This window comes from Elaeis guineensis, chromosome 9, assembly GCF_000442705.2.
Source record: "Elaeis guineensis isolate ETL-2024a chromosome 9, EG11, whole genome shotgun sequence".
Classification (NCBI taxonomy): domain Eukaryota; kingdom Viridiplantae; phylum Streptophyta; class Magnoliopsida; order Arecales; family Arecaceae; genus Elaeis; species Elaeis guineensis.
The window spans coordinates 96,841,659-96,865,528 of NC_026001.2; the positions used below are offsets into that span (position 1 = coordinate 96,841,659).

Genomic DNA, 23,870 nt, shown 5'->3' on the forward strand with positions numbered 1-23,870 from the left:
ACGGTGGCGGGCATCAGATGGTGAATCAAAGGATAGGAAAAGCTAATCCACTCGTTAGACGGTCTTGGTCGCGTTTAATATCTGATAAATAAATAAATAACTAAAAAGAGAAAAGAGATAGTGGTAGAAATCATGGTATGTGATGATGGGCGTGTGAACGGTCAGCGTCAAGATCGATGCTTCCATGTGAAGAAGAGGACGCTTTGTTTCTGTGCTCGTGCTGATATAAATCGGATAATTAAATTTAATAAAAAATATTTCCCGCTTTTGACAATTCAGTGACCTCTATGGTGCTCACCGCTATTTAATTCCAGATATGTTCCTTTTGTTCCCTTTTGTGTTATAAAAGTCAGGAGTTAGGGCAGGAAAAGATACACATTGGACTTACCAAATTTGATGAGGCTTATCATTTTTTTTTTTTAATATTTTAATTTGATATTTTTTATGGAAACATTAGAATCGATGCTTAAATATAGTGAAACTATAAGCCAGAGTATTAGTAAACGACTCCAATTTCATAAAAAAGTTTGCGCAAATTGCGGTTAGACGGACTCAACACATGCCGGGTGAGTTCGAATCTTCCTCCAGGTTTCCCGCATTAAAATATAAATAAAAAAAATTCATCCAAATTAATAAAATGTATTAATAATTAACAGCTGTCATCCACGAGAAAGGAGGCACAGGAGAGAGAAACGGGATTGGGAAATACCGGACTGAGGGAAAATTCATTAAGACACGCGTAACCTTCCCTTAGACAGGGGATTAATCCATTAATATGGGATTAGGACACGCGTTACCTCCCCTTTAGATAGAGGATTAATCGAGGCGTTCGACCCTCCCCGCGTTAAAAAGGCCGTGGGAGACGCCGACCGGTGGCTCCCGCCGTCTCTCGCGGAGGGGACGAGAGGGAGACAGAGGAAAGAAGGGGGAGAGGGGTGAGGAAGCGCCTCCCTCTCTCGCCTTTTGGTGCGTCTCCTCCGCCTTTTCCCTCGGCCGCCCCCGGTGCCGGCCCGGATGTGAGGAAACTCTTTTTCCTTTTTTTTTTCCTGATAGACCGGGAGATTTTGATGTGATCTTTGTGGGAGAACTGGCGATCTGGAGTCTTTTGGCTTCGATCTGGAGATCTGGGGGCAGATCTGCAAAACAAGGCTTTTCCGGCGAGGTATATCTGGTAAGGCCAGAAGATGTCGATGGAATTACTGCTGTTTTCTTGAATTCATCGATGCTTCTCTTAATTCCGGATTTGTTCGTTTATGAATGTGTGGATTTTGTTGTAGAATCGTGATTTTTAAGCTCCGATCTGAGTCGTGGTGCTGGCTTGAACTTATTTTTGCTTTTACGATTCCTGCATTGCACATTTGTTCGGGGTCACCGGTGCCACCCATCTTGCACGACCATTTTCTGGATCTGTGTTATTTCATGTTGGTGAATTTTTGGATGGGAGGGATCTGAACGATGTTTTGCCAAACTTATCCTAAAGGATGGAACTTTTTGTTATTCTCTAGTATAATTGTATATATGAGCTTTTGTGGTTACTACTTTACGATCATGGTATATATTTTTGCGGCATTTGCACGGGAATATAATTTTGGGTTTGTTGGTCGTCTCTGGATTTAGTTCTATCGATTTTTTTAGTTCCATTTTGGTTTAATTGTTTGGTGTTGCATCTGATCGCTGGATATTCGAGCAAGCATTGTTTAATTACAAGGAGACAGCATGCTGACCGAATCAGAGCTGTTTGGTTGGATTATGAGAGTTATAACTCGATCTTAGTGATTCTAAGCACGGAATTGTAGTTTTCTTTTCAAAATTGTGTTTTTTTCCCTCCCCCGGTCTTGGTGGTGAATCTGACCTTCTTCTATTTTACTCGCTCCTGATGAGTATTCTTTCATCCATTTGGGTGAGGTTAACATTTTTCCTTGAGAGACCTGATATCTTGTCTGCGCCTCTCTGATATTGACTGTTGGGTTACTGTTCTTCCTTTGGCTGTCCTGGTCTTCGAGGAGGCAGATGTCTCTAGTTACCTGTGCACTGACAGCTCATAGTATATCCTATACCCGTACTTGCTGGGTTTCTCTGACTTTTAGTTCTCTTGGTATTGGTGGCAGTTCTGTTAAAGTCTTGGGATAGTTTTTGGTCAGTTTGTTGGTGTTGTGGCTGATCCTTGGATATTCTAGTTTTGTTGCAACTGCTTGCTATTTTGTTTACTTTGATCATGTACAATTTGTTTTTTGGATTCTGTTTTGAGCATGCAAACAGTAGAAAAATCAAGAAAAAAAAATCCTTTTGAAGTAAAGTTAATGTTCCTCAATCAAGGTGCAAGGTTAAAGTTTGCAACTTATTTTCTGGTGTTTCTGGAATGAAAGCTACCTAGAAGCGAGTATTTGTTAAATTCTCTACTTTTTCTAAGAAGTCCTATGCACATATCCATGTACTTTTATTGGAAGCTGCAGATGCTTATTCACATCATTGCCTTGCTACAATTGATATGCACTGATACTTCAAGTTAACTATGCTTGCTCTTCATTTGAGTTTTCAGTTTTATGTTAGGGTTCGTTGTTGGGGTATGTCAATTTACTGATGATTTCTGGGAATCATTTATTTAGTAAAATGATTACGAAAAAAAATAAATTTTATCATATTTGAATAGTGAAAAAATTACTCAGAAAAATAGCATCATAAAAAGATTATTATGTTTCGTTGGTGGTAGTTTTATATGGAAATATTATCAAATTTTTAATAATACTTTTAAATAAATAATACAGATAATAATATTTTTCTCTCAATCTATTTGTCGGACATTCATGGCCACTTATATAGACACCGTTAATATGGACTTGGATATGGAAATATATTTACATAAGTTAATAAATATTTTAAATTAATTATATATATTAGAGAATATATTTCTTGTTATAAATAAATTTTAGTATGTTTTGGTATGCAAATAAATATATTAAATATTTATAAATATTATTAATAAATATTAGTATATTTATATAATATTATATTAATATAATTAATATCATAATAATAAAATATAAGTGGGGATTTTCGTTGAGAAATGATATTTTCAGATTTCTGCCACTTTGGAATCCAGCATGGGAAAACAAATACCATGCATCTAGTGGTATTTATTATATCTTCTCTTTCAAAAAAATAGATATGGGATGCACCACTTATTTTACCATCTCTCTCAACCACATTTTGTAACAAACATGATTATCTGATGTGGGAAAACATTTCCTATGCTAGATTACCCCAATCAAGTAGGCCCTTAGAGTAATCCAAGCCAGCCCACTTAGCATGTGTGATGGTATAGACTTTTGAAAAATGATCAAGAATATGCATTTTAGTTAACCTAAATGCCGAGAAATAACTCCTATCTTAGTTTGGGACTCTTCTGTCAGCACTCCACCCCACGGGTATTGCATTTACTGATCTTGCTTCGGTCCTCTTCTTCATGTCAATACCATTGCTTTTTCCTTCTGAAGCTCGACCAGCTCATTTTGTTTAGACAAGCTGTGATCTATAATGTATGCTGTGGACTGTTGATGAATCGAAGTACCTGAAGCCCAAACAGATTGCGTAGTGCATGTTGCTGGTCATTATTCACATCAAATGTGGCTGGCGGATCTCTAGAGCCACTCTGGAAAATTGATGTGCATGGTAGTCATAGTCATGTATCATTATGGCAGTGGATGTACATAACTATTTCTATCAATGGTGTAAAAACATCTAATTTTCCCTGATGCTTTGTGACACCTGTCATATTGCGAGGTTTGTTTGCAACATGTTGTTGTACAATGTTCTGATGACTTTCAGAATAGTGATTTCTTCTAGCCCATTTTTCTGATTTCTCTTTGTATTTATGAGTGGTGGTCTTTCATTTGTTTGGTCCATTAAAGACAGTAGTTCTCTTATGTTGGTCCATTGCGCCAGCACAGTTCTACTTGATACTGGTCATGGATTTGATTGGCAGTGCTGCAAGGATGTCTGGTTTTGCATTTTGGTCATGGTAAAATTGGTTGCCCAGTAAGCAAACTTTGGTATCTGTTTTTCGTAATTCTGATTTAGTTGTTATGTGTTTACATGGTATTTGGACAAAATGTGGTCGGAATGGAATTTCTTTGCCTTTTTTTTATGATATTTATTTCTTTTATTTCACATGCTCCTCCTAATTTCTTCTTTTTTGTTGACAACAATGATTTTGCACCTTTGCATATAGAATATGTGTTTTCGTCTAAGAATGCATCTGCGGCGGATATTTTTATTGTCTTGATCATGCCTTATGTTTGATTTCCTTGTATAATTTTCGTATGAATCTTTTTTCTCATCGTGTTTTCTTCTGGTGAAGGCTTCATCTCAGCAAGTTCTGGTTACGCATTCTTGTCTGGTTGGTGCATCGTTATGCCCCAATTACATGTCAAAGTGGCTTCTTTCTTTCCTTGCTTTGTCTTTTGTTTCTTTTTATAATTATTTTTGTTCTAGTGCTTTATTGTTTCATTAAACCTGGATGTTTGATATTGCAGGAGAGTCATAATGGAGCACTGCCCGGCAGGACTTAATACCATGGGCCAACTGTACCCAGAATGCGTGTCAGATAGGAAGTCAAGATTTTGGCAAATTGATAACCAATCAATTCCAGGAGAACTCATATGTCCGCAACCTCGTCGTCCCGCTAGGGTACCTTGTTTCATGGATAATCTCAACAGAATTGGCTCCAGACCAAAGAGGTTAGCTACAAAAATCAAGATCGTTTTTCTGGATTCATAGTTTCTGTCTATATTGTCATTGTTGAACTCACAAACTTATCACATTGTTCGTATATGATTGACCAGATATTCATTTTTCCCTTTTCATGCATTGTCCGGTAATGCAGTCTCTCCTTTCATTCTTTGATTTTACCAAACCTTTGAAGTTCCCAAGCCTATATCATTTGTATAGTTGATGCTGTGACAACCAAATTGTTAAGGTCACTTGCCTAACATTTTATTGTGCAACTCAAAACCCCTTTGATGTGCACTATCATGAAGAAAGAGATGATCACATGCCATATACGGATCCAAGAACCAAATTGATGACTTTGCTCACGTGCGTAGCATGATGTGGTGCGAATCAGATTTGGCAGGAATTTAAAAGAAATTATTGCTTAGAAAAGGGTCGAATTTAGAAGCTTATTTTATTTTTCCTAATTCACCATGATTTTCAGCTACCATCATTTTCATAGTAGCAAGATGCAGTCAAAGTTATTTTGTTCTTCCTAATTCATCATGATTTTCAGCCACCATCATTTTCATAGTAGCAAGATGTAGTTATAAACCTTAGAACTTATCACTCACATTCTTTTTTTCTTGAGTGTGGCATTTTATTCCTTTGTGATTTGATTGTGGCGATTTTCTTATCAATCAGATTTCAAAGGTTTTTTTTTTTTTTTTTTTCTTGTGCTCCAACCTTTGTTCTTACCTCTTACCTACACAAGATAGTTATTCAGGTCTAGACATATCACCCTTGCTAGCGGTACCACATGGCATCTGACATCTCACTCCAAATTTAGGGAACCGACCACCAATTGATTATCATGGCATTATTCTTTTTAGAACTTGCCTCACGGCTATATGATTGCATGTCGTGGCTAGCCTGAACATGGGTAGTGATTATATTTTACGTGTTTATCATGCTTCACCATAGTTCACTCATAATACCATAGACCTGTGATCGCATTTGTGTAGGTTTTTGTAATTTGACCTCTTTACTGAGGAGTGTTTTCTCCTCATTGCTGTGAGTTCTGGTTTTAAAAGTGTGGATGAATGAAGCAGTTCGAGCTTTTGGACACTTCACAGACCACGTACTGTGGTGACGTTATATACACATGGAAGTTTCAAATCATGCATAAGAGACATGATACCCTGAAGAATATTTTCTGTTCATGGTTGTTTTGTTGCTGATTCCGTTTTCACTTTTGTTTCAGCATTTTACCTATCCATAGAGGGGATTGTGGTCCGGAGATCCTGGATATTATCTTGAACAAGGTACCCGTTTGCTTCAAAATCATGTGATAGATATTTCAGCCGTAATTTCTTCGTTCTTGTATCCAGTTTGCATCTAATTGTTTAAGTTCGGCCCGTTTCAGGATGATCCTGATGGTGATCTAGACATGAACAACGCAGCTGGCTTCTTCTGTGGCTCGCCGCCCGTGCGCACCAACAACCCGGTAGTCCAAGATGCAAAGTTTGCGAAACAAACTCAAGACTTCGCTTCTCCTTCGGGAAACTCTTTTGGGATAAAGCCAGCAGGGAGAGTCGAAAGAGGCTCCCCATCCTGTGGGACATCATTTGGAGGGAGCCCCAAAGTAAGAATCGAAGGTTTCGCCTCCGGGAAGTCCGAGTCTCACTGTGTGGTCCCTGCTCTCGCCTGACCCATCCCAAGTCTAACCGACTCTGCTGCGTATGCTGCTGTAAATTTTTCCCGAGTCAGCCATCTAGCTATTTGAAACCTTTGAAATGCTAGTTTGGAGAAGAGAATATCGTCCTGTACATATCCAAGGTTCCATGTATCTAGAATTTGTCCGTACGAACGAGTCTGGTTCAGGAGGTTTGTTTAAGTTGGAGGCTGGATTCAGTTGGATTCAGATGTACAAGTGTAAATAGACCCTTTTTTTTTTTTTTTTTTGTGTGTGCGCGAGAATCCTTAGTTGCAGTGCCATCGATAGCATCTACTTTTGTTCATCTCATATGGCCCGCTGTTTGTCTTTTTGATCCAGTAGCAACTATTTTTCTTTGCTCAATTTTCCATTTACCGGAGTGAGTACGTCATGTACAGGTATGTAACGATAAAGTTCCAGAGGGCACGTCATCGCGTCGGCCCATCCCCACCATCAGGGGCAAATCCGTCATTGAGCACCACCTGACCGATTTGCTCCGACGGTGACCGCCCGGAGGGAACCGACTCCGGTCGCCCAGCCGCCGCCTCCGATCCTTTCGGATAAGCTCAGACTCTTTCTCGCGCTCTCGTGTAGCTTCCAGCACCTTCTGCGACACGTGTCCCTTTCTCTCGACTCCAGGTGTCCCACCTCCAACGTTCTCGGGCCACCTTGGCCCCCGCTCCCATTCGTCCCCATCCGCCTTTATACACTCCACCCATCATTCCTGTCCCTTCCAAAAGCCATAGGCGAAGAACCGATCCGTTGCTTCTCTGCTTCCGTCCTCACTACTTTCTTCTACTTTTTCGATCGCTCTCGATCATCCTCCATGGCTTCAAGGATGTCGGTGAGTTCACTCACTCACTTCTGCTGTTCATATACGGACTTTGCTTTGCTTTTCTTTTCTTTTCTTTCAAACCGTCACAATTAAATCATAGCTTTCTATGTTTCCAAGAATCTGTGGCGATCCGTCGCGAATTCTCGGCGATTCGCAACGTCGACGGCCCAAAAGATGAAGGCCTTCACACCAACTGCAAATGATTTCGTGGGCCCACATCATGCCCCCAAACCAAGGTCTAATTTCTCTTCTCTCGGTATATCATCATAAATATTTTTAAATAAATATTATTTTTAATAAGGTATATAGCGCTATAAATATATTTTTTTCTTTTTTTTTTTTTTTAAAAAAAATCATCACCTTCGAATTTATCTCCAAACTGATTCGAGCCATCAGATGTGATTTTGCGGATTCGTTTATAAACTACATGACTAACATTTGTGTGTGTGTGTGTGTGTATTATGAATTTTTTTTAAAAAAAAAATGGATGGGTGACAGGGGGGACTTTGTGCCGGTGTATGTGGCGCTGGGGCTGATAACGTTGTCGGTATCTTTCGGGCTGTACACGGCGGAGCACGAGCTGCTGTACGCGCCCAACGTGCTGGTGAGCAAGAAGAAGAGGGAGATGGTGCCGGAGGTAGAGGACCCCGATTGGGCCGCCCAAGAGGCCGACCGATTCGTCCGCAAATCCATCTTCCGCAAGATCGGCCACCTCCAGGACTTCGACGTCGTCCGGGCCGGCATCTCCGATCCCACCCGGGCCAACGTGTATGTACGATGGATTGATATTCCGTGCGCACAAAAATTATATAGAAAAAAGTACTTGCGTAGTGGTATTAATTTCAGATAGAACAAAAACATATAGGTCATTATTAATAGACAATATATATACAAAATGAGTGCAGATGTGAAACAGTGGCATTATTTCCACTACTAAAGTGATGGCTAATGGCTACAATTGATGATGGTTTGTTAGGATCATCATAGGAATTAGTCCTTATTAAATGAGTGATGAGTCTCTGAAGGCATGATTGTAACCCCAGCTGGGCTCAACCCAACCCGGCCCAATCACTGGGTTGAGTTGGGTTGGTATTTTATGAATCTGGCTTCCATATTGGGCTCAAAATTTCGCATGGACTTAAACCAGTTTTATCCGACCTGACCTCACTACCCCACCGAACCTGGTATGTGTGTCATTTTCAAATTTAACTTGCATATTTATAATGTCGAAAGTGTATTAGATTCATGAATGATTAACTCTTAATCCAGCAACTATTAAGAAACAATAATATACAAGACCAGAGAGTTAGGTCGTTGTTATTGGCTCTTTACAATAAGTCATTATATTAATTGTTTTTTTTTTTTTTTTTAATTTCTTTGCAGGCCGAGGAAAGTGGAAACACTGAAGTCGGTTGGGGTGGACCCACGAGGCCACTAAGAAGGCTCGCCAGGTCTTGGGCTAAGGAATATTGAAAGTATTCACCTTTGTAAATATGGTGTTATGTTCATGGTTTGTTTGCTGTAAAAAGGGTCGATTCCTTCCTTCTGAAGTGCGTCTTTAAAGGGAGGGTCTGCCTTTTCTCTCTCTTGGGTGCTCCTGAATCCTGCTGTAAATAAGAAATAATTTCTGGGGTTTTATCCTAATAATACAGCCAATTCTGCACGGATGCCGTATTAGCTTTTGTTTTTTTTTTTTTTTTAATTTTATTTTGTAATTAAAAATTTTATATCCATATCCATTGTGTCTGAATTGGGTTGGTGTCGATCATGTCACTTAATATATTTATTATATAAATATTTTAAAATAATTATAGTTTTGAAAAAGAAGGATTTCGATTAAAGTTGTATCATGTGGGATTGTGGGTGGTATTTCATTTAAAATCCATATCCATCTCAGGACGGATGGGTACAACTTTTGCATCATTCGGTCGGTCGCCTGCAAATTTATCATCCTCAAGCTTAGGCGCGTTGTTCGGTATCGCCACCTGTTCCTCCACCTTTTTTTATTCTTTTGTCATTAGCGCAGCGCATGCGAACGAGAGAGAGGGAGGGGGGGCGTCATTAGTGGGTACACGTGAGGGGAGCGTGGGATGAGGCTTGATGGTCGGACTGCGAGCGGCGTGTACGCGTGGAATGTAACTTATGGGTTGGACCGCGAATGGATTGAGTCCATTCTTTTCCATCTGAGTTTGATTCAAAAATAATCCAGTCTGATCTACGCTGAAGTGATTCGGATCGAACCCTTTTTTTTTTTTTTTTTGAAAATATAATCCGTTTTTGATGTTGATCCAACCGATCATGCTTTTGATTTTTATTAATTAGTTAATAATATACTGCTAAATATAATTAATGTGTCTCTGGCAAAGTTTACATGCACTGGTGGTCTGATTAGATAAAATCTGAACTCATACAGTTATAGAAATGGACAAGGCTTGGAGTTATCGTCTTGATCTGATTATTACTACGAATCGGATTTTGTTTATGTCATTAGAACGTAAGCAAAGGAAAAAATAGAGAATTTGATGTACCATCCGTCATAGTTGATCGGACTTGTGCCTCACGCATGCTATTGTGTCTTTTTTCTGAGCTCTATTATTGTGAATGCTGGATTCCATGATTGACTTCATGCATACACATTTCTACTAGGAGCCACAGCTTTTGTCAATGCTGGTTTTAAAATCAAACAGCATCGCTTGCATGTGACACATAGGATTTATTTTATTTATTTTTTTGAGAGAATAATGGGAAGGAATCCTACCACACGCAACCTAATGGACAATGAAAAATTTATTTCATAAAATCTAGGCCTAGAAAATCTAAACCAGCTTTAACTAGATGGAAGAGACACAAAGACTTGGTCATAGCTTTAAGAGAATAGCCCGCGAAATAAGGCAGACAGAAAAATATTGCCATTATCTAAAGCAGCGTTGAAAATAGAGATTTCGTGCTGTTCAAGTTCATGAGTTAAGTTTATTATTATTATTATTTTTTGGTAGAAGCATGAGTTAGTTTAATGGGTCAAATACTTCGCCTACTCAATATTGAAAGCAACCCAAGCTATTTGTCCTGGACTGTACCTCGTGAAGAGTACATTTAGATACAAACCTTGGAGCCAATATTCCAGCCAACGCAAAGAGCCAAGTCCGAAGTACCGTAGAAGATTATCTTTTCTTTTAGAATCTTCAAAGGCATATACAATTAAATGAACGCTACAGAGAAGAAATCAGCTTGAATGGAGAGCTTGCAAGCATGCTGCTGAAATACGAACATGTCATTTTAGACTTCAAGTCTATATCATCCATCAACCAGAAAATCCAGAACCTTGGTAGTTGGTACACCGTTAGCCTTCTACCTCTTTTTTTTAATCGTCAGGGAACTTGCAGGTCAGAAAAAAAGCGTCTACGACCGCTGGGCCAAAAAAAAAAAATCTTATCTGCAAGTGCGAAATTTATTATAGTTGATGTCATGTTGCAGAAACCCACCAAATTTTTATTTACAAATCAATAGGCTGACAGCTTCCCCTGTGCCAAAGTCTACCTTCAACCGTGCATGGTTCAGTGAGGTGGGAACAATGAGAGGACTCCCATATATCCTCTATACTGGTTCAAAGACGGTAGAAAAGCCATTGCAAGTCACAAATCATTACTCGCAGCGATATTGAAAACAAAAGGTGGAAAAACAGACCACCTTATGTTTATCTCAGAAAAACAAACAACATATATGATTCTGGACCACCATATGATATTCCCACTTGACAAAACACGAAAGTAAGACCTGGCTTTCATTATTGCATTAGAATAACCGGAATAATACATTATAAAAACCAAAAATATCCTTAATGAAAGAGACCGGAATGTGCAGTCAACTTGCGATGGCAGGCAGTAGCTTGGAGCTCATTCATCAGGCATCAAAATAATTTTAGTCTCCCCCAATCAATTAGGACTTAAGTTCCTCCTCCAGTGCAGTACGGAACTTCATGTAGGTATATCATACTGAAACAACAATTCAACAACAGAACTTCAATAATTTATGCTAGTTTAAACCATAATTACCGACATAAAGAACACGCAACTGCAGGTAACAGGTTGCTGACATTTGTCTTTCTTTTAAAGAAAACGCGCATGATGAATTCTGTTTAGTTCAATGGAGTGCAAGAATCTAGTTGTCAAGAAGCACAATAATCTAATGGATTGACAACAAACGATGAGCATCTTTTGGACGTCATACAACAATAATGTTACTAAACAAAAGTGGATCACCAATGGTAGAAATTCATGCATAAGACTATTAGTTAGTTCTTACTTCTTACATCAAACGCAAATCGTCAAACTTCACTACGTCCATACCAGCCAAATAAAGATCCGGTTCAAATTTAAGCTTGTCAAGAAAGTAGAGCGTTACACCAATTACCAGAAAGACTACCTTAGTAGCTTAAGGTCACTTTGGTGATCTCTGTTGCTCTGAAGGGAAAAAGAAAGGCATTCAGCATGATAATAGTATATATGTACATTGCTTTGAGGGAAAAACAGAGAGATAATTGCAGACTAATTTTACAACTGGGCTAACAAATGCATGGAATGCATATATGCAGATAGGGACCCTGGACTAGAACAAATACTCGCTGGTATTGCCACCAGAGAATGCGTATACATTATACTTCATCTACAATTTGCAAAAACCATAGGAGGTTTTGTTGTCTGGCATGATGATTCTGTGTCAGAGACAAACTTAATCATGTGATGACTCCAACAAGAGATAATGACACAAGCATAAGCTGACTAAAACGACAAGAGTGATTCAAAGCAGCCAACAAACCTATAAATCTTTCACCTTTTTAAATTTTTCTCCTAGGGTAAGGATGCATTTTGTTTTTTCAGTAAAAAATTGTGGCAGATCAATTCAACAACAACAACATTTCTATCACGAGTCGATATATGCATGCAGTATGCATTTGCAGACATGCTTGCATGTATGCACAGCCAAGGACCTAAAATTGCTAGATGCTTGTGTTTTGAGAATCTGTAAATTTCACATGTTTGAATGAAGTGTATGACATCTGGCATGATGTTTCCTTGATCTTGACAGTCTTGATTCAGGTGAAAATTAAGGAGGTAAAGAAACTCAAATATAAGAAACAACTGCAAATGGATATTACAAGTGCTAATGAAGTATGCTATTATGTAAGCACTGGCCCGATGTTTTCAATCCCAAAGCTCACAATAATACAAAAGGCTATTCTGCTCCCAGAAATAAAATACCTTGTGCATAAGAAGAAAGATTCCATCAATATTGCACAGAGATACAAAGCTTTCAGCTGAAATGTCAACAATACCAACAACTGGGGATTAAAATATGCATTTACCAGTAAGCCTCATATGTGCACTGCCTATAAAGCTAAGGCAGGTGAAAGATGGCATAAACATACAACAAAGGCAAAGTATCAGATATGGCTGATCCATCATGTGATGATAGTGGCAAAGGAGTGAAAGTTATGAAATCAGAAGATGCTTTGGAAGGACGAAAATTATCATGGGGAAAGCTTCGTCGCATTGACTCACTGAATTTGGAGGCAGGGAGAGTCTCAAACATTCAAACCCATGGTGCTCAGGTATGAACTTTCTATTGTGTCCAACTTTCATATAATATCCTCATGAGATAAAGCATAATTCTTTGCATATTGATCATATATGCAACTGGAGCATGAGTAAAAGCTTAACAACTAATTTGACAGGGCAGATGATTTTGATGAGAAACAACTATATCTACTTTCTTTAGGAGGCATTGATAAGCTTTGCTTCTGATAGCCTTGCATAAATTCTCATCTTGGACAATCAATATGTTGTTGATATCATCTAACAGCAGCATTAATGATAGACTTTGTCAAGTTTCACAAAGTAGAAACAAATTTATGCTGTTCATCAACATTAAGGCTTGCTACTTTGCGAAAGATAATCAAGAAGGTATAAAAATGTTTTCAACAGTGAAAAGAATAAAAATTTTAGAGAAGAAATCGTCTGTCTGTCTACTCTTTCAAATTCCTAGATGGATGGAGATGCTCATAAATGCCTGCCTTGTATTTTTTAAGCAACTCCTTGTAATGTTTAACTTCTGAAGCAGATGGGTTCGAGCAGGACACTGCTTCTAGCATTCCAGAGCATTGGGGTGGTGTACGGGGACATTGGGACATCACCACTATATGTCTATGCAAGCACCTTTACAGATGGGATCAAAGAAACAGAAGACCTCTTGGGTGTCCTGTCTCTCATTCTCTACACTTTGATTCTCATACCTCTGCTCAAGTATGTCCTCACTGTCCTGTGGGCTAATGATAATGGCGATGGTAAGTCTATCTCTCCAGCTATTGTCTGGATAGATTTCACAGTATACCTTAAGATAGTGAGAATGGTACAACAATAAAAAGCAAAAATAATTTTGAGAACTGCATGCAAAGAATTCTTCTAGTCACTACAAATGTTACACTCATGTTGAAGACACTGCAACATGACCGAAGTCATCAGAAGAAGGCAAGAACTTCACTAATAACTAATAACTAGAACAGTCTATAAAGATTATTATTTTGTTGACAAGTGATTACACATCTTACCAGGGATTAAGATATTGCCTATACCAGTCCTACACTGCTCAGTGCACACCATGCCGGTTAGTGACCGGTACATTGCACTTTTCACGATGGTTCGACAGATGAACCAACCTTGTACTGACCCATTCAGACCTGTGTCAACCTTGTAACTCTCTGTACTATTTGGTATATCTTTTTACACTTTCTTTCTTTCTTCGCTCATTTCAGCTACTCCATAATGTCCTCTGCAGATGCCATAGCACCCCTTTACAGCGGTGTATAATGTACCAGTTGGTGAGTGGTACTTGTCTATACCTTAATATTTTAAATCCTCGTTCGATCCTATAAACTCCAAAATACCATTCACCTTTGCCTTGACTCTTCTTTTGGTTTGTTATTTCTCCTATAATTCTGTTTCATAATAGTGGCCTTGAGCATGAACTTCTACTGTAGCAAATCACCTGGACAAAAAATTTTTAGGCATATCTTGTTTCTTCTAGGGCAATATTACTGGCTCACTTGTTATTCACTTTTCCACTACCTTACCGACTGAACACATCCACATAAGACATGATTAAAATCCATATTCTTGCTTAGGAAGGAGGTGAAGAAGCATTAGATTTACGTGTGATGCTTCTAACTGCTCAGGAGAACAATTGCTAGGCATAGTTCTTCCAACTCTGGAAAATCTTCTCTCATGGCAGATTCAGTTTGTAGAAACAAGTTTGTTTATAAAAGAAACAAGCACATATAATGACAATAAAAACAGACAGAGATGACATTTCGACCATTTAAACTCATCAATCTTAACTTGATCAAAATAATCTTATAGGAGGGACGTTTGCGCTTTACTCTCTGATATCTCGGTATGCAAACGTGAGCTTGATTCCAAATCAACAAGCTGAAGATGCAATGGTCTCAAACTACAAATTAGAGACACCATCAACCAGAATGAAGAGGGCTCAGTGGGTTAAAGAAAAACTGGAGGGCAGTACAGTGGCTAAGGTTGTGCTTTTCTTCATCACAATCCTAGGGACTTCAATGGTTCTCGGTGATGGAGTCTTAACTCCATCCATTTCAGGTGAATAAGACAAACTAATTGAATTTATTCAAGTAATACATGCAAATGTTTTGGACTAAAACTTTCAAAAATAATGGTAACCAGAAAATTGAACATAGAGATTTTTAAAGCTATCAAATATATGGTTGACTGACGTTCTTACCTACATACTTTAGTAAAACTACTTTTTATCCTCTCTTTTCTCTTCTTATAACGAGACATTCTAGGAAATCTGATGGCCAGTATCAGGCCATTATAGATTAATAACTTGCCGTCAACAGAAACCAATTGATTTTTTTGGGTGTTTTGCAGTGCTATCTGCTGTGAGTGGAATCAAGGAGAAAGCAACCTCCCTGACTGAAGGTACATACTATGTAAATAAATACACCAGTACACCACACTCTCATGTTGCTAAATAAGTTTGAGAAGCATACCTAGTGAACCATAGCAAATTGCATCACCACGACAGGACTTGGTTTGCAATTGTCAGATGTATTAGAGTTTTCAAAGAACAAGAATCTAAGAGGTTACTGACAGAAAGCCCATTTATTCATGTCATGGAAGTACCTAAACATGTTTATTTTCATTTTATGGCTATCGGGAGCAATTAAAGAATTACATACCTTCAAAGCCAAGCAAATTGATCTAGTGAAAGCTCCATCCGTGCACTCAAACAACAGATGAGTTATAAATTAAATAGCAGCTCAATGATTTATGGTGACATATCATCTTATTATGCAAAGAAAAAAAAAGATTATTCAACTATTATATGCCAATCATTCAATCAAGATGGTATAGAATGTGGAATTTCATACGGGTCAGTAAGGCTTACTGCTCGATATGTACCACCTGTACTGGCCTATATCATTGTACCATGTTGGTGTGCCTGCCTTGCCTCCTGGTGCCTTGTGCTTGTATGTAGGCATATGCGGTATGTGGCGCATTAGTCATTAGCAAGCAAGGATCCATATCTTATTATTTAAACCTTATCGAGAGGCAGTCAAAATGTACCAATATAACAGAATCTAAAAGAGGTCCAAAAATATAACATGCGAGTCCTCTAATTATAGGCATTTGTTAACAAAATTAACTATAGGCACAGAATTCTAGACTTGTGGATGTCATAAGTAGGCTACGCTGAAATCTCTCAATAGGTAAAACTAAATGCTTAAAGCACATAAGAAGCAACTGGGAACTATATGACCTACAATTGGGCCCTAGAGATGGATGTCATTCCAAATCTTGCATTCATTTCTTCTTCAACTAGATCTTTTTCCAAGGAGGAATCTTGAAGAGTTGCTTGCCAATTGTGTGAGCTTAAAGTGCACAAGATCTCTCTTTTTGCCAACTAGCCATCTGGTTTTCAAATTCAGGAATTGGACAGCAATTCATGGGTCCAATTCATAGAAGCCTTATGTCAGATTGAGAGTTAGTCAATGGATGTTCATGAAATTAAATGAACCATAACATGATAGATAAAGGAGAGCAAATGCAGTTAAGATGTTCTTTCGGGTTAAAGAAAGTGATCGTGGAATTTAGAGCATATGACAGGCTTATGGCATTTAAGACTTTGCATCCAAATTAGTTATCTTTAAAATCCTCAAGCTTTAAAAAAAAATTAAAAATTAAAAATTAAAAAAAATAAAAAAAAAAAAAAAACACAAGAGATAGCTAAGATTAATCAACCCTACAGGACCCTCTAGCTTTAAGTTTCACAACTGTCCAAGCGGTCATTTCCTTTTTTTTCCAAAATACCCCTGCCTCTCTTCTTTCCCACAGTGTTTGCTTGGTCAATGGAATTATTGGAAGGATGAGAGCTTTTGCTTATGATTCAATGCTTGTTTCTAGAACCAGGAAAATAAAATTAAAATTAAAATGGATGAGTCCTTAAAGAGTAATATGAAGGATTTCATATTAAGGTGCATCATAATTGGATCAGAGGAATTTGTCCAGCAATCTGCACTATTTTTTTTTGAAAAGTAAGTGAAAATCATTTACTAAATAAAGGACACAGTAGGACAAACCTTAAGTTCTATTGTCTGCTTACCCAAGCTATCATCATTGATAATAGGAACAAATGTCATGGCTAGGACAGATAATTACAGATAAGCAACAACTAGATATTCTCTTGGGGTACTCTTTTTTTTTTTTTTTTTCCGGTAAAGGCAAGATTCATTTATAAGGAACTCTTAGTACAACCCAAAACAGTCTTCCCTACTGGTAACATATAACAAAAAACCCAGTAGGGTGATAGAGACACAAGAGGCAGCAAGAAAAAATATTGACTGAGGGAGTAAATACAAATACATGTAACAAAGTAGGAGTGACCAGATATTATAGTAGGAAAAGACCTGCTGAACAGCTGAATGAAGATTGCACCACAGCAGGAGAAGATGAAAACCACCAGATGTCACAGTAAGCTGCACTTTTAAGGCCAAGAATAGCGTCATACAGCAAACAGTCCAGATGAGAGGCAGCGTCAGATACAGAAGGAAGAAGTTCCACCAGTTTGGGGTACTTGGTGGAACAATTTTAAACCAAAAAATCTGTAGCACAATTAGCTTCTCTCTACACATGACTGACTTAACAATCACTTCAAACAGAGACCACAGGCTTCCATATTTTGGCAAGAAGGTAGAAAGCATCCCAAGATGGTCCCATAAATTTGCAATTGATTTGCCAACCTAGATGACATCCTACAGAAAATAACTTCCTTCTAGTCTTATTGCAAATTACATAAAATAATGATACTAGTCAAGAACATCAAGTCTCAAGAATTAGCTCTAGAAGGCAGTGTCCAGCTATCAAAAAAGAACATTAGTTAGCATAAGAGGATAATTTATAAAGCTGCAGCTAGAATTTCTTCAAGGACTAACCAGTAATAAAAACTCAGGTTTTGTATGCTTTTTTTTCTGTTCAGCCTTCCTTCTCTCTCCAAGTGGTGCAGTTCAACTATCACTAACTTCTAACCTTTTTGTTTGTTGTTCTTCTGCAGGGAACATTGTCGTAATTTCCATAGCCATCTTGATCATGCTGTTTTCCATTCAACGTTTCGGCACAGATAAAGTTGGTTATTCTTTTGCCCCCATCATACTAATATGGTTTAGCTTCATTGGCGGTATTGGACTCTATAACTTAATCAAGTATGATTTGGGTGTTTTGCGTGCATTCAATCCAAAGTACATAATAGATTATTTTAAAAGAAATGGAAAACGGGGATGGGTCTCTCTTGGTGGTGTTGTGCTGGCCATTACAGGTGATTCTATAATAGAATGATTAGTTCTCATTATGATTTTTTTTGGTTTTTAACCTGGTTTTTCCCTTTATGTACTAAGAGTACCTGTATGAAACAGGAACGGAAGCAATGTTTGCTGACCTGGGTCACTTTAACGTCAGAGCCATTCAGGTATTGGCATACAATTTTTTTTTTCTTTTCACAGTTCCAACCAAGTCTGACGAAAATTGTTGGAGTGAACGTGGATGCAAGTGTTCTATATATGCATAATATCACACACCTTTTAGCATGCTTTACAAGTTTGTGATTTTATTCTCCTGTAGTTCGTATGAAGCTTTTTCTGGGTGTTACTCCTTCACGCCTTAACCATCTCTCTTAGTCTCCTCGGAACATTATCTCATAAAACCCTCACTAGAATATAATCACCATTTCTTTTTCCATTTTTTCTTCTTGAGAGAATAGAATCCAGTCACCATCACATCAAAGAATGTTGGAGTTCGACCACGTGGCAAGAGTTTGGTTTTGGTTAATGGTCAAAGTTAACCCCCATACTCCGACTGCCTACAGGGTTTTTGGATCACATAAAAGGGTTCATTTGCTCACTCAGCAAAGTTCCCATCTGAATGAGCCTTGATTAAAGGCCACAAGTAATTATTTTAGTAGCAGTAAGTATTCATGTCCTTGCCATTTACATACCGGAACCTCACTTATTTTTGGTTCAATTTCTTTTCTGCCAAGTTGTCAAGGCTGGTTGCCAGCCTGACACCAATTCTCCTTTAACTTGGTGCTAGTAGACTCTGCTCTGTCAACCATGAAATACACAATAATTTATAATTTTGAAACCTAAAAAACCAACACACTAAATTGTGGTTTCTTCTAATTTTCACCATCATTATATCATGTAGCATGCCTGTAAGGAAAGTACAATAAGCCTTAAAGGACCAATACAAAGTCCATGGCTCCATGCAACTTATGTCCTAAAGCCCCTGGGGATGGAGGCCAAACCATATTTTAGCTCTGTAAACTTCGATGTCAAGTGCCTTTCATCATAAACATCTCCAACAACATCACATGTTCACATCAATAATATTTCAAAATGTTAGAATGGCTTTGTGCGACTGAAATCACGGCCTCTCCATGACACAGTTAGGTATCAGCTGCTTGGGCTATGTCCCACAAATTTCTACATCTTTTAAAACAAAATATGGCATACTATATGCATGTTTCACTTTGGCTTGCCGGAGTCTTGGCTCATTTCTTCGTATGCATACTGCTGACAAGCTTTATGTTAAAGTTGCCAATTTTTTTTACTAGCTAGATAACTTACCTGAAATCTAAGGTTTAGAAATTGTTTATATTGCAGCATAGTATGAGTATCTTGAATGACACCACTAACAAAATCTCTTTCAAATTACAGATCAGCTTCTGTTTTGTTTTGCTCCCAGCAGTATCACTAGCTTACATTGGGCAAGCTGCATATCTCACCAAATTCCCTGAGGAAGTTGCTGATACTTTTTACAAATCAATTCCAGGTAAGGCATCTAGAGCATCAATAGTGGCAATTTCTACAAATTAATTTTTGGCTTATATACAAGTTATAAAGGATTATCTTAAATTGTTTGCAGATCCACTATTCTGGCCAACATTTATAGTGGCTGTCTCTGCTGCCATCATTGCTAGCCAAGCTATGATATCTGGTGCATATGCAATCATATCACAGTCACAAGCTCTAGGATGCTTCCCAAGGGTTAGAGTTTTCCACACTTCTGCTAAATATGAAGGGCAGGTTTATATTCCTGAAATAAACTTTGGACTCATGGCTGCCTGTGTAATAGTGACAGCTAGCTTCAGAACAACAGAAAAGATCGGAAATGCTTATGGTAAGTATAAAAGGTCATATATTTGTCATAAAAATTATCTATTGGGTATTTATTTTGGTTTCTGAAGGAAAATTTGGATTCCTGAAGCTATATACAAAATAACCTTACTAAAATGACTGTGCAAATATAACTGAACAAACCAACTAGAACACCACATGTACAGGACTTTGATGTTTCCCCTTGTATGGAATGTCATGACCAATGACACTGCACATCTGAGAGATATGCATCTCTAGCAGAAGTGGAAAAAATAAAAAGTCGGATAACCATTAGTAAAATCCAAGCAATTACCAATTTAGAAAAACTCAATCCATGTTAGAAAGCTATTCAAGAGTCTCTGCTTTACCTCATGCGAACCTTGTCCTATACCATTTGATCAGTAAACTTATATGGAAACCACTCTTTTATATCTTTTACTAAACAATGTAGAAACATGAATAACTACTTGGCATCTGCAACAGCTTATTATTAATAACCAATTATCAGATTCAAATACTAGGCAAGAAAAGACTTAAACATAGGGCACGTATGTCAAATTATGGCATTCCTAGGCATATGCAAGTTTTCCAGAACACATTTTACCTTATTATATTCCTTGATTTTTTTTCTTTTTTGGATAACTTAACTTGGATGTAACTAGGTTTTTTGTATAATCTTATTGTTATTTCAACATTGTAAACTTTTCTTTTAAAAAAAAGACAGATCTGGTTCAGACCTCTGATAAAATAATGAATACATAAACTTCAGAAAAGAAGAGCAGTAGTAGATATCAAGAAGGAAAAAAAAAATGTTTGTTTGCAGAATGAACCAAACACAATGCCTGATACTTGCATTACCAATTGACATCTACAAGGGTAAAGAAACCAAAACAACTTCACAAAATGAAATGGCACAAGGATCAATCCCCTACACTTTTCATGTTTTCAAATCCACCCAGCAGGGAGAATTCATAATTGGTGTTCCTCAGTATTATCATCAATTTTTTATGAACAAATTATGGTGTTAGCTGTAGTCCTCATAATTGTGAGCATAAAAAAGAAACTTTAGAATTTCCTTCCCTCCTGCCAATTACTGTTGCTTGTTTGGCACCACTCCCCCAAGGGGTTACCCTTGCAGGAGGTCAAAGATTCCTATGTCTTGCTCAAAAACAATTTCCCTCCTCTCCTAGAAATTTCAATAAGAAAAAGAAAAAAGGCAGCTAGATTGGGTTTCTTTACCACAAAAAGACAAGAAGGTCCTGTACAAGCAGTAACAGAGACCACTTGCTGCCCTTAACACATCTTTGATCTACAAAGTTGCAGAAGAAGATCTTTTGTAATTATAAACAAATAACTCGGATCACATTCATCAACCAATAATAAATCTACCAGGATAAGAATCAAAAGGGACATCAAGATGTAGTGATACCAGCACTATGGCTCCAACTTTCAAGTGCTGGTCCATGCCTGTCAGCACATTTCATGCTGGGTCTGTACCCGCACATAATATTGGGTCAGCATCAGATAGCAGGTAAGCTGCTCCATACCAAGTTGTGCCGACTTATATCAACTGCTGCCACTTGGTGTCAAGCCAAAATGGCTCTTAAGACTCTCTCTCTCTCTCTCTCTCTCTCTCACACACACACACACACATATGTATGTGTGTGTGGCATGTGGGCTGGCATGACATAGGATCTGCTATGCTGGCACTTCCTGTGCTAGCAGCACTTCAATATTTGATCAACGCCATAAAAATTTATGCCAGCTTCTACCAACTTCTCCATTTTGTTTTTGAGACATCTAAAGTATCATTATATATCCCTGTGCAGGAATTGCAGTGGTTTCTGTAATGCTGATCACAACATCCATGGTCACACTTATTATGATCGTCATATGGAAAACGAACATTTGGTTGATTATATTGTTCTTCTCACTGTTCAGTGCAATAGAGATCCTATATTTATCTGCAGTCCTATACAAGTTTGTAGATGGTGGATTCCTACCACTGGCCTTCTCATTTTTTATGATGCTAATAATGGGTATATGGCACTATGTGCATGTAAAAAGATACAAATTCGAGCTCAAACACATAGTTTCAAGGGATTACATAACACAATTAGCCTTGAAACAAGATGTAAGAAGGATACCAGGGGTTGGATTTCTATACTCCGAGCTCGTCCAAGGCATCCCACCCATATTCAGCCACTTTGTTGAGAAAATACCCTCCATTCATTCTGTTCTTGTCTTTGTTTCAATAAAGCACTTGCCAATCAGTAGAGTGGAAATGGAAGAACGCTTTCTTTTCAGACAAATTGGACCCAGAGACTACAGAATGTTCCGATGTGTGGTACGCTATGGATATAATGATGTTCTGGAAGAGGCCAAGGAATTTGAACTATTGCTCATTGAACAACTGAAGCAGTTTATCCACCATGAGTACTTCTTTATTGAAAGTGGACCTGCTAAGCAAAGTGATCCACTCCCTGAGGGAGAAAACCTTGCAAGCTCGGAGCTTGAAACAAGCGAAACCAAGCCACAAAGATCAGGATCATCCACAGTGCATGTTGAGGAAACAATGAGACCACAAAGTTCACCTAATGACTCTTCAAGATCTATCCATTATGGTATCAGCAAATGCTCAACAAACTCTTCTGGCAGAAATACGGTTGCACAGATTCCATCAGTTGAAGAGGAGAAACAGTTTGTTCAGAAAGAAATGGAGAAGGGGGTGGTATATCTATTGGCAGAAGCTGAAGTCGTAGCAGAGAATAATTCCTCTATTGTCAAGAAATTAGTGGTCAACTACATCTACAATTTCATAAGAAGAAACATCAGGCAGGGAGAAAAGGCTTTGTCAATTCCACGCAGCAAGCTGCTCAAGGTGGGAATGACATATGAAATCTAGAACATCCAAACAAGCTTCATTGTCAGTTGTCACAGTATTATCCAGATAATGTCCCACTTGTATTCCACAACAGTGTGAACTGTGCTATAGTTTATGGCAACTGATGATGGGTTGGCTGGTAAAGCCAAAAACTCCTGTAACAATAAATGACCAGAATTCCATGTGAAAAGAAATCAATCACACAACTATGCTTCTGTATACTTTGGACTCCTAAGGTATAATATAGAGATTAAGAGGCATGCATTATGATATGCTTGAAGATATATTATTTCAATAATTTCTCTTTGGCCATCAGCCCAGTTGTTCCCATGATGAGAGAAAACAGACTTCAGATTTATAGATCAATATGTCATTTACAGATTTCTTATTGCTTCTGAAAAAAAGAAATGGTGACAACCTACCAAACTTAGTCACCAAAATCTTTTAAAATAGAAAGATTAACCAAATATGTGGAAAACAGACCACCTTACATTTATTCGAGAAAAACAGACCATATGATTCCAGACCACTATAATATTCTGGTGTTAATATTCTAACAGTCCCTCATGAGAAAAATGAAGAGCAAGACCTGGCTTTCATAATTGCATTAGGAACTGGACTAACACATTATAATAACCAAAAATATTCTTTAATGAAAGAGACTGGAATGTATAGTCAACTTGCAATAGCACTGGCTTGTAGATCATTCATCAGGGAGGAAAATAATTTTAGTCTCCTCCAATAATGGAGGTAATCAAATTCCTCGTTCTCCAGTGCAGTAAGGAACTTCATGTAGGTATATTTTACTTAAGTAACAATTCAACAAGAGAACTTCAATAATTTATGATGATATTAATTAATGACATAAAGAACATGCAATATGCATAAATTTATATTTATTTATGGAGCTTCAGATTTGGGTTGCTTGGTGTATGGCAAGTTAAACTTAATAAAACTTTGTTTCTGATTTTGTAATACAGACCCAGTGGGGTAG

At 37.9% G+C, this 23,870-nt stretch overlaps 3 protein-coding genes across 4 annotated transcripts; all 3 read left to right on the forward strand.

Annotated features, from left to right (window-relative positions):
- The first annotated feature begins 815 nt into the window (after positions 1 to 815).
- On the forward strand, positions 816 to 6,733 carry LOC105050968 (uncharacterized). 2 transcript variants are annotated; one of them, XM_010931200.4, is made up of 4 exons: positions 816 to 1,171; positions 4,533 to 4,736; positions 5,972 to 6,032; positions 6,134 to 6,733. In XM_010931200.4, the coding sequence occupies exons 2-4, from the start codon at positions 4,543 to 4,545 to the stop codon at positions 6,416 to 6,418; spliced, it is 540 nt and encodes a 179-aa protein (XP_010929502.1). In that variant the 5' UTR covers positions 816 to 1,171; positions 4,533 to 4,542; the 3' UTR covers positions 6,419 to 6,733. The 2 variants fall into 2 exon arrangements, with proteins under 2 accessions (XP_010929502.1, XP_010929503.1); XM_010931201.4 differs by having other exon boundaries at positions 1,033 to 1,162.
- Positions 6,734 to 7,064: 331 nt separating this feature from the next.
- Positions 7,065 to 8,922, forward strand: LOC105050969 (uncharacterized). The gene is made up of 4 exons (XM_010931202.3): positions 7,065 to 7,268; positions 7,377 to 7,495; positions 7,758 to 8,027; positions 8,643 to 8,922. The coding sequence occupies exons 1-4, from the start codon at positions 7,251 to 7,253 to the stop codon at positions 8,695 to 8,697; spliced, it is 462 nt and encodes a 153-aa protein (XP_010929504.1). The 5' UTR covers positions 7,065 to 7,250; the 3' UTR covers positions 8,698 to 8,922.
- A 3,781-nt stretch (positions 8,923 to 12,703) lies between these two features.
- Positions 12,704 to 23,034, forward strand: LOC105050970 (potassium transporter 5). Its single transcript, XM_073243210.1, has 8 exons — positions 12,704 to 12,867; positions 13,377 to 13,599; positions 15,212 to 15,262; positions 17,895 to 18,155; positions 18,253 to 18,305; positions 19,552 to 19,666; positions 19,760 to 20,014; positions 21,822 to 23,034. The coding sequence occupies exons 1-8, from the start codon at positions 12,706 to 12,708 to the stop codon at positions 22,895 to 22,897; spliced, it is 2,196 nt and encodes a 731-aa protein (XP_073099311.1). The 5' UTR covers positions 12,704 to 12,705; the 3' UTR covers positions 22,898 to 23,034.
- Positions 23,035 to 23,870: the final 836 nt, after the last annotated feature.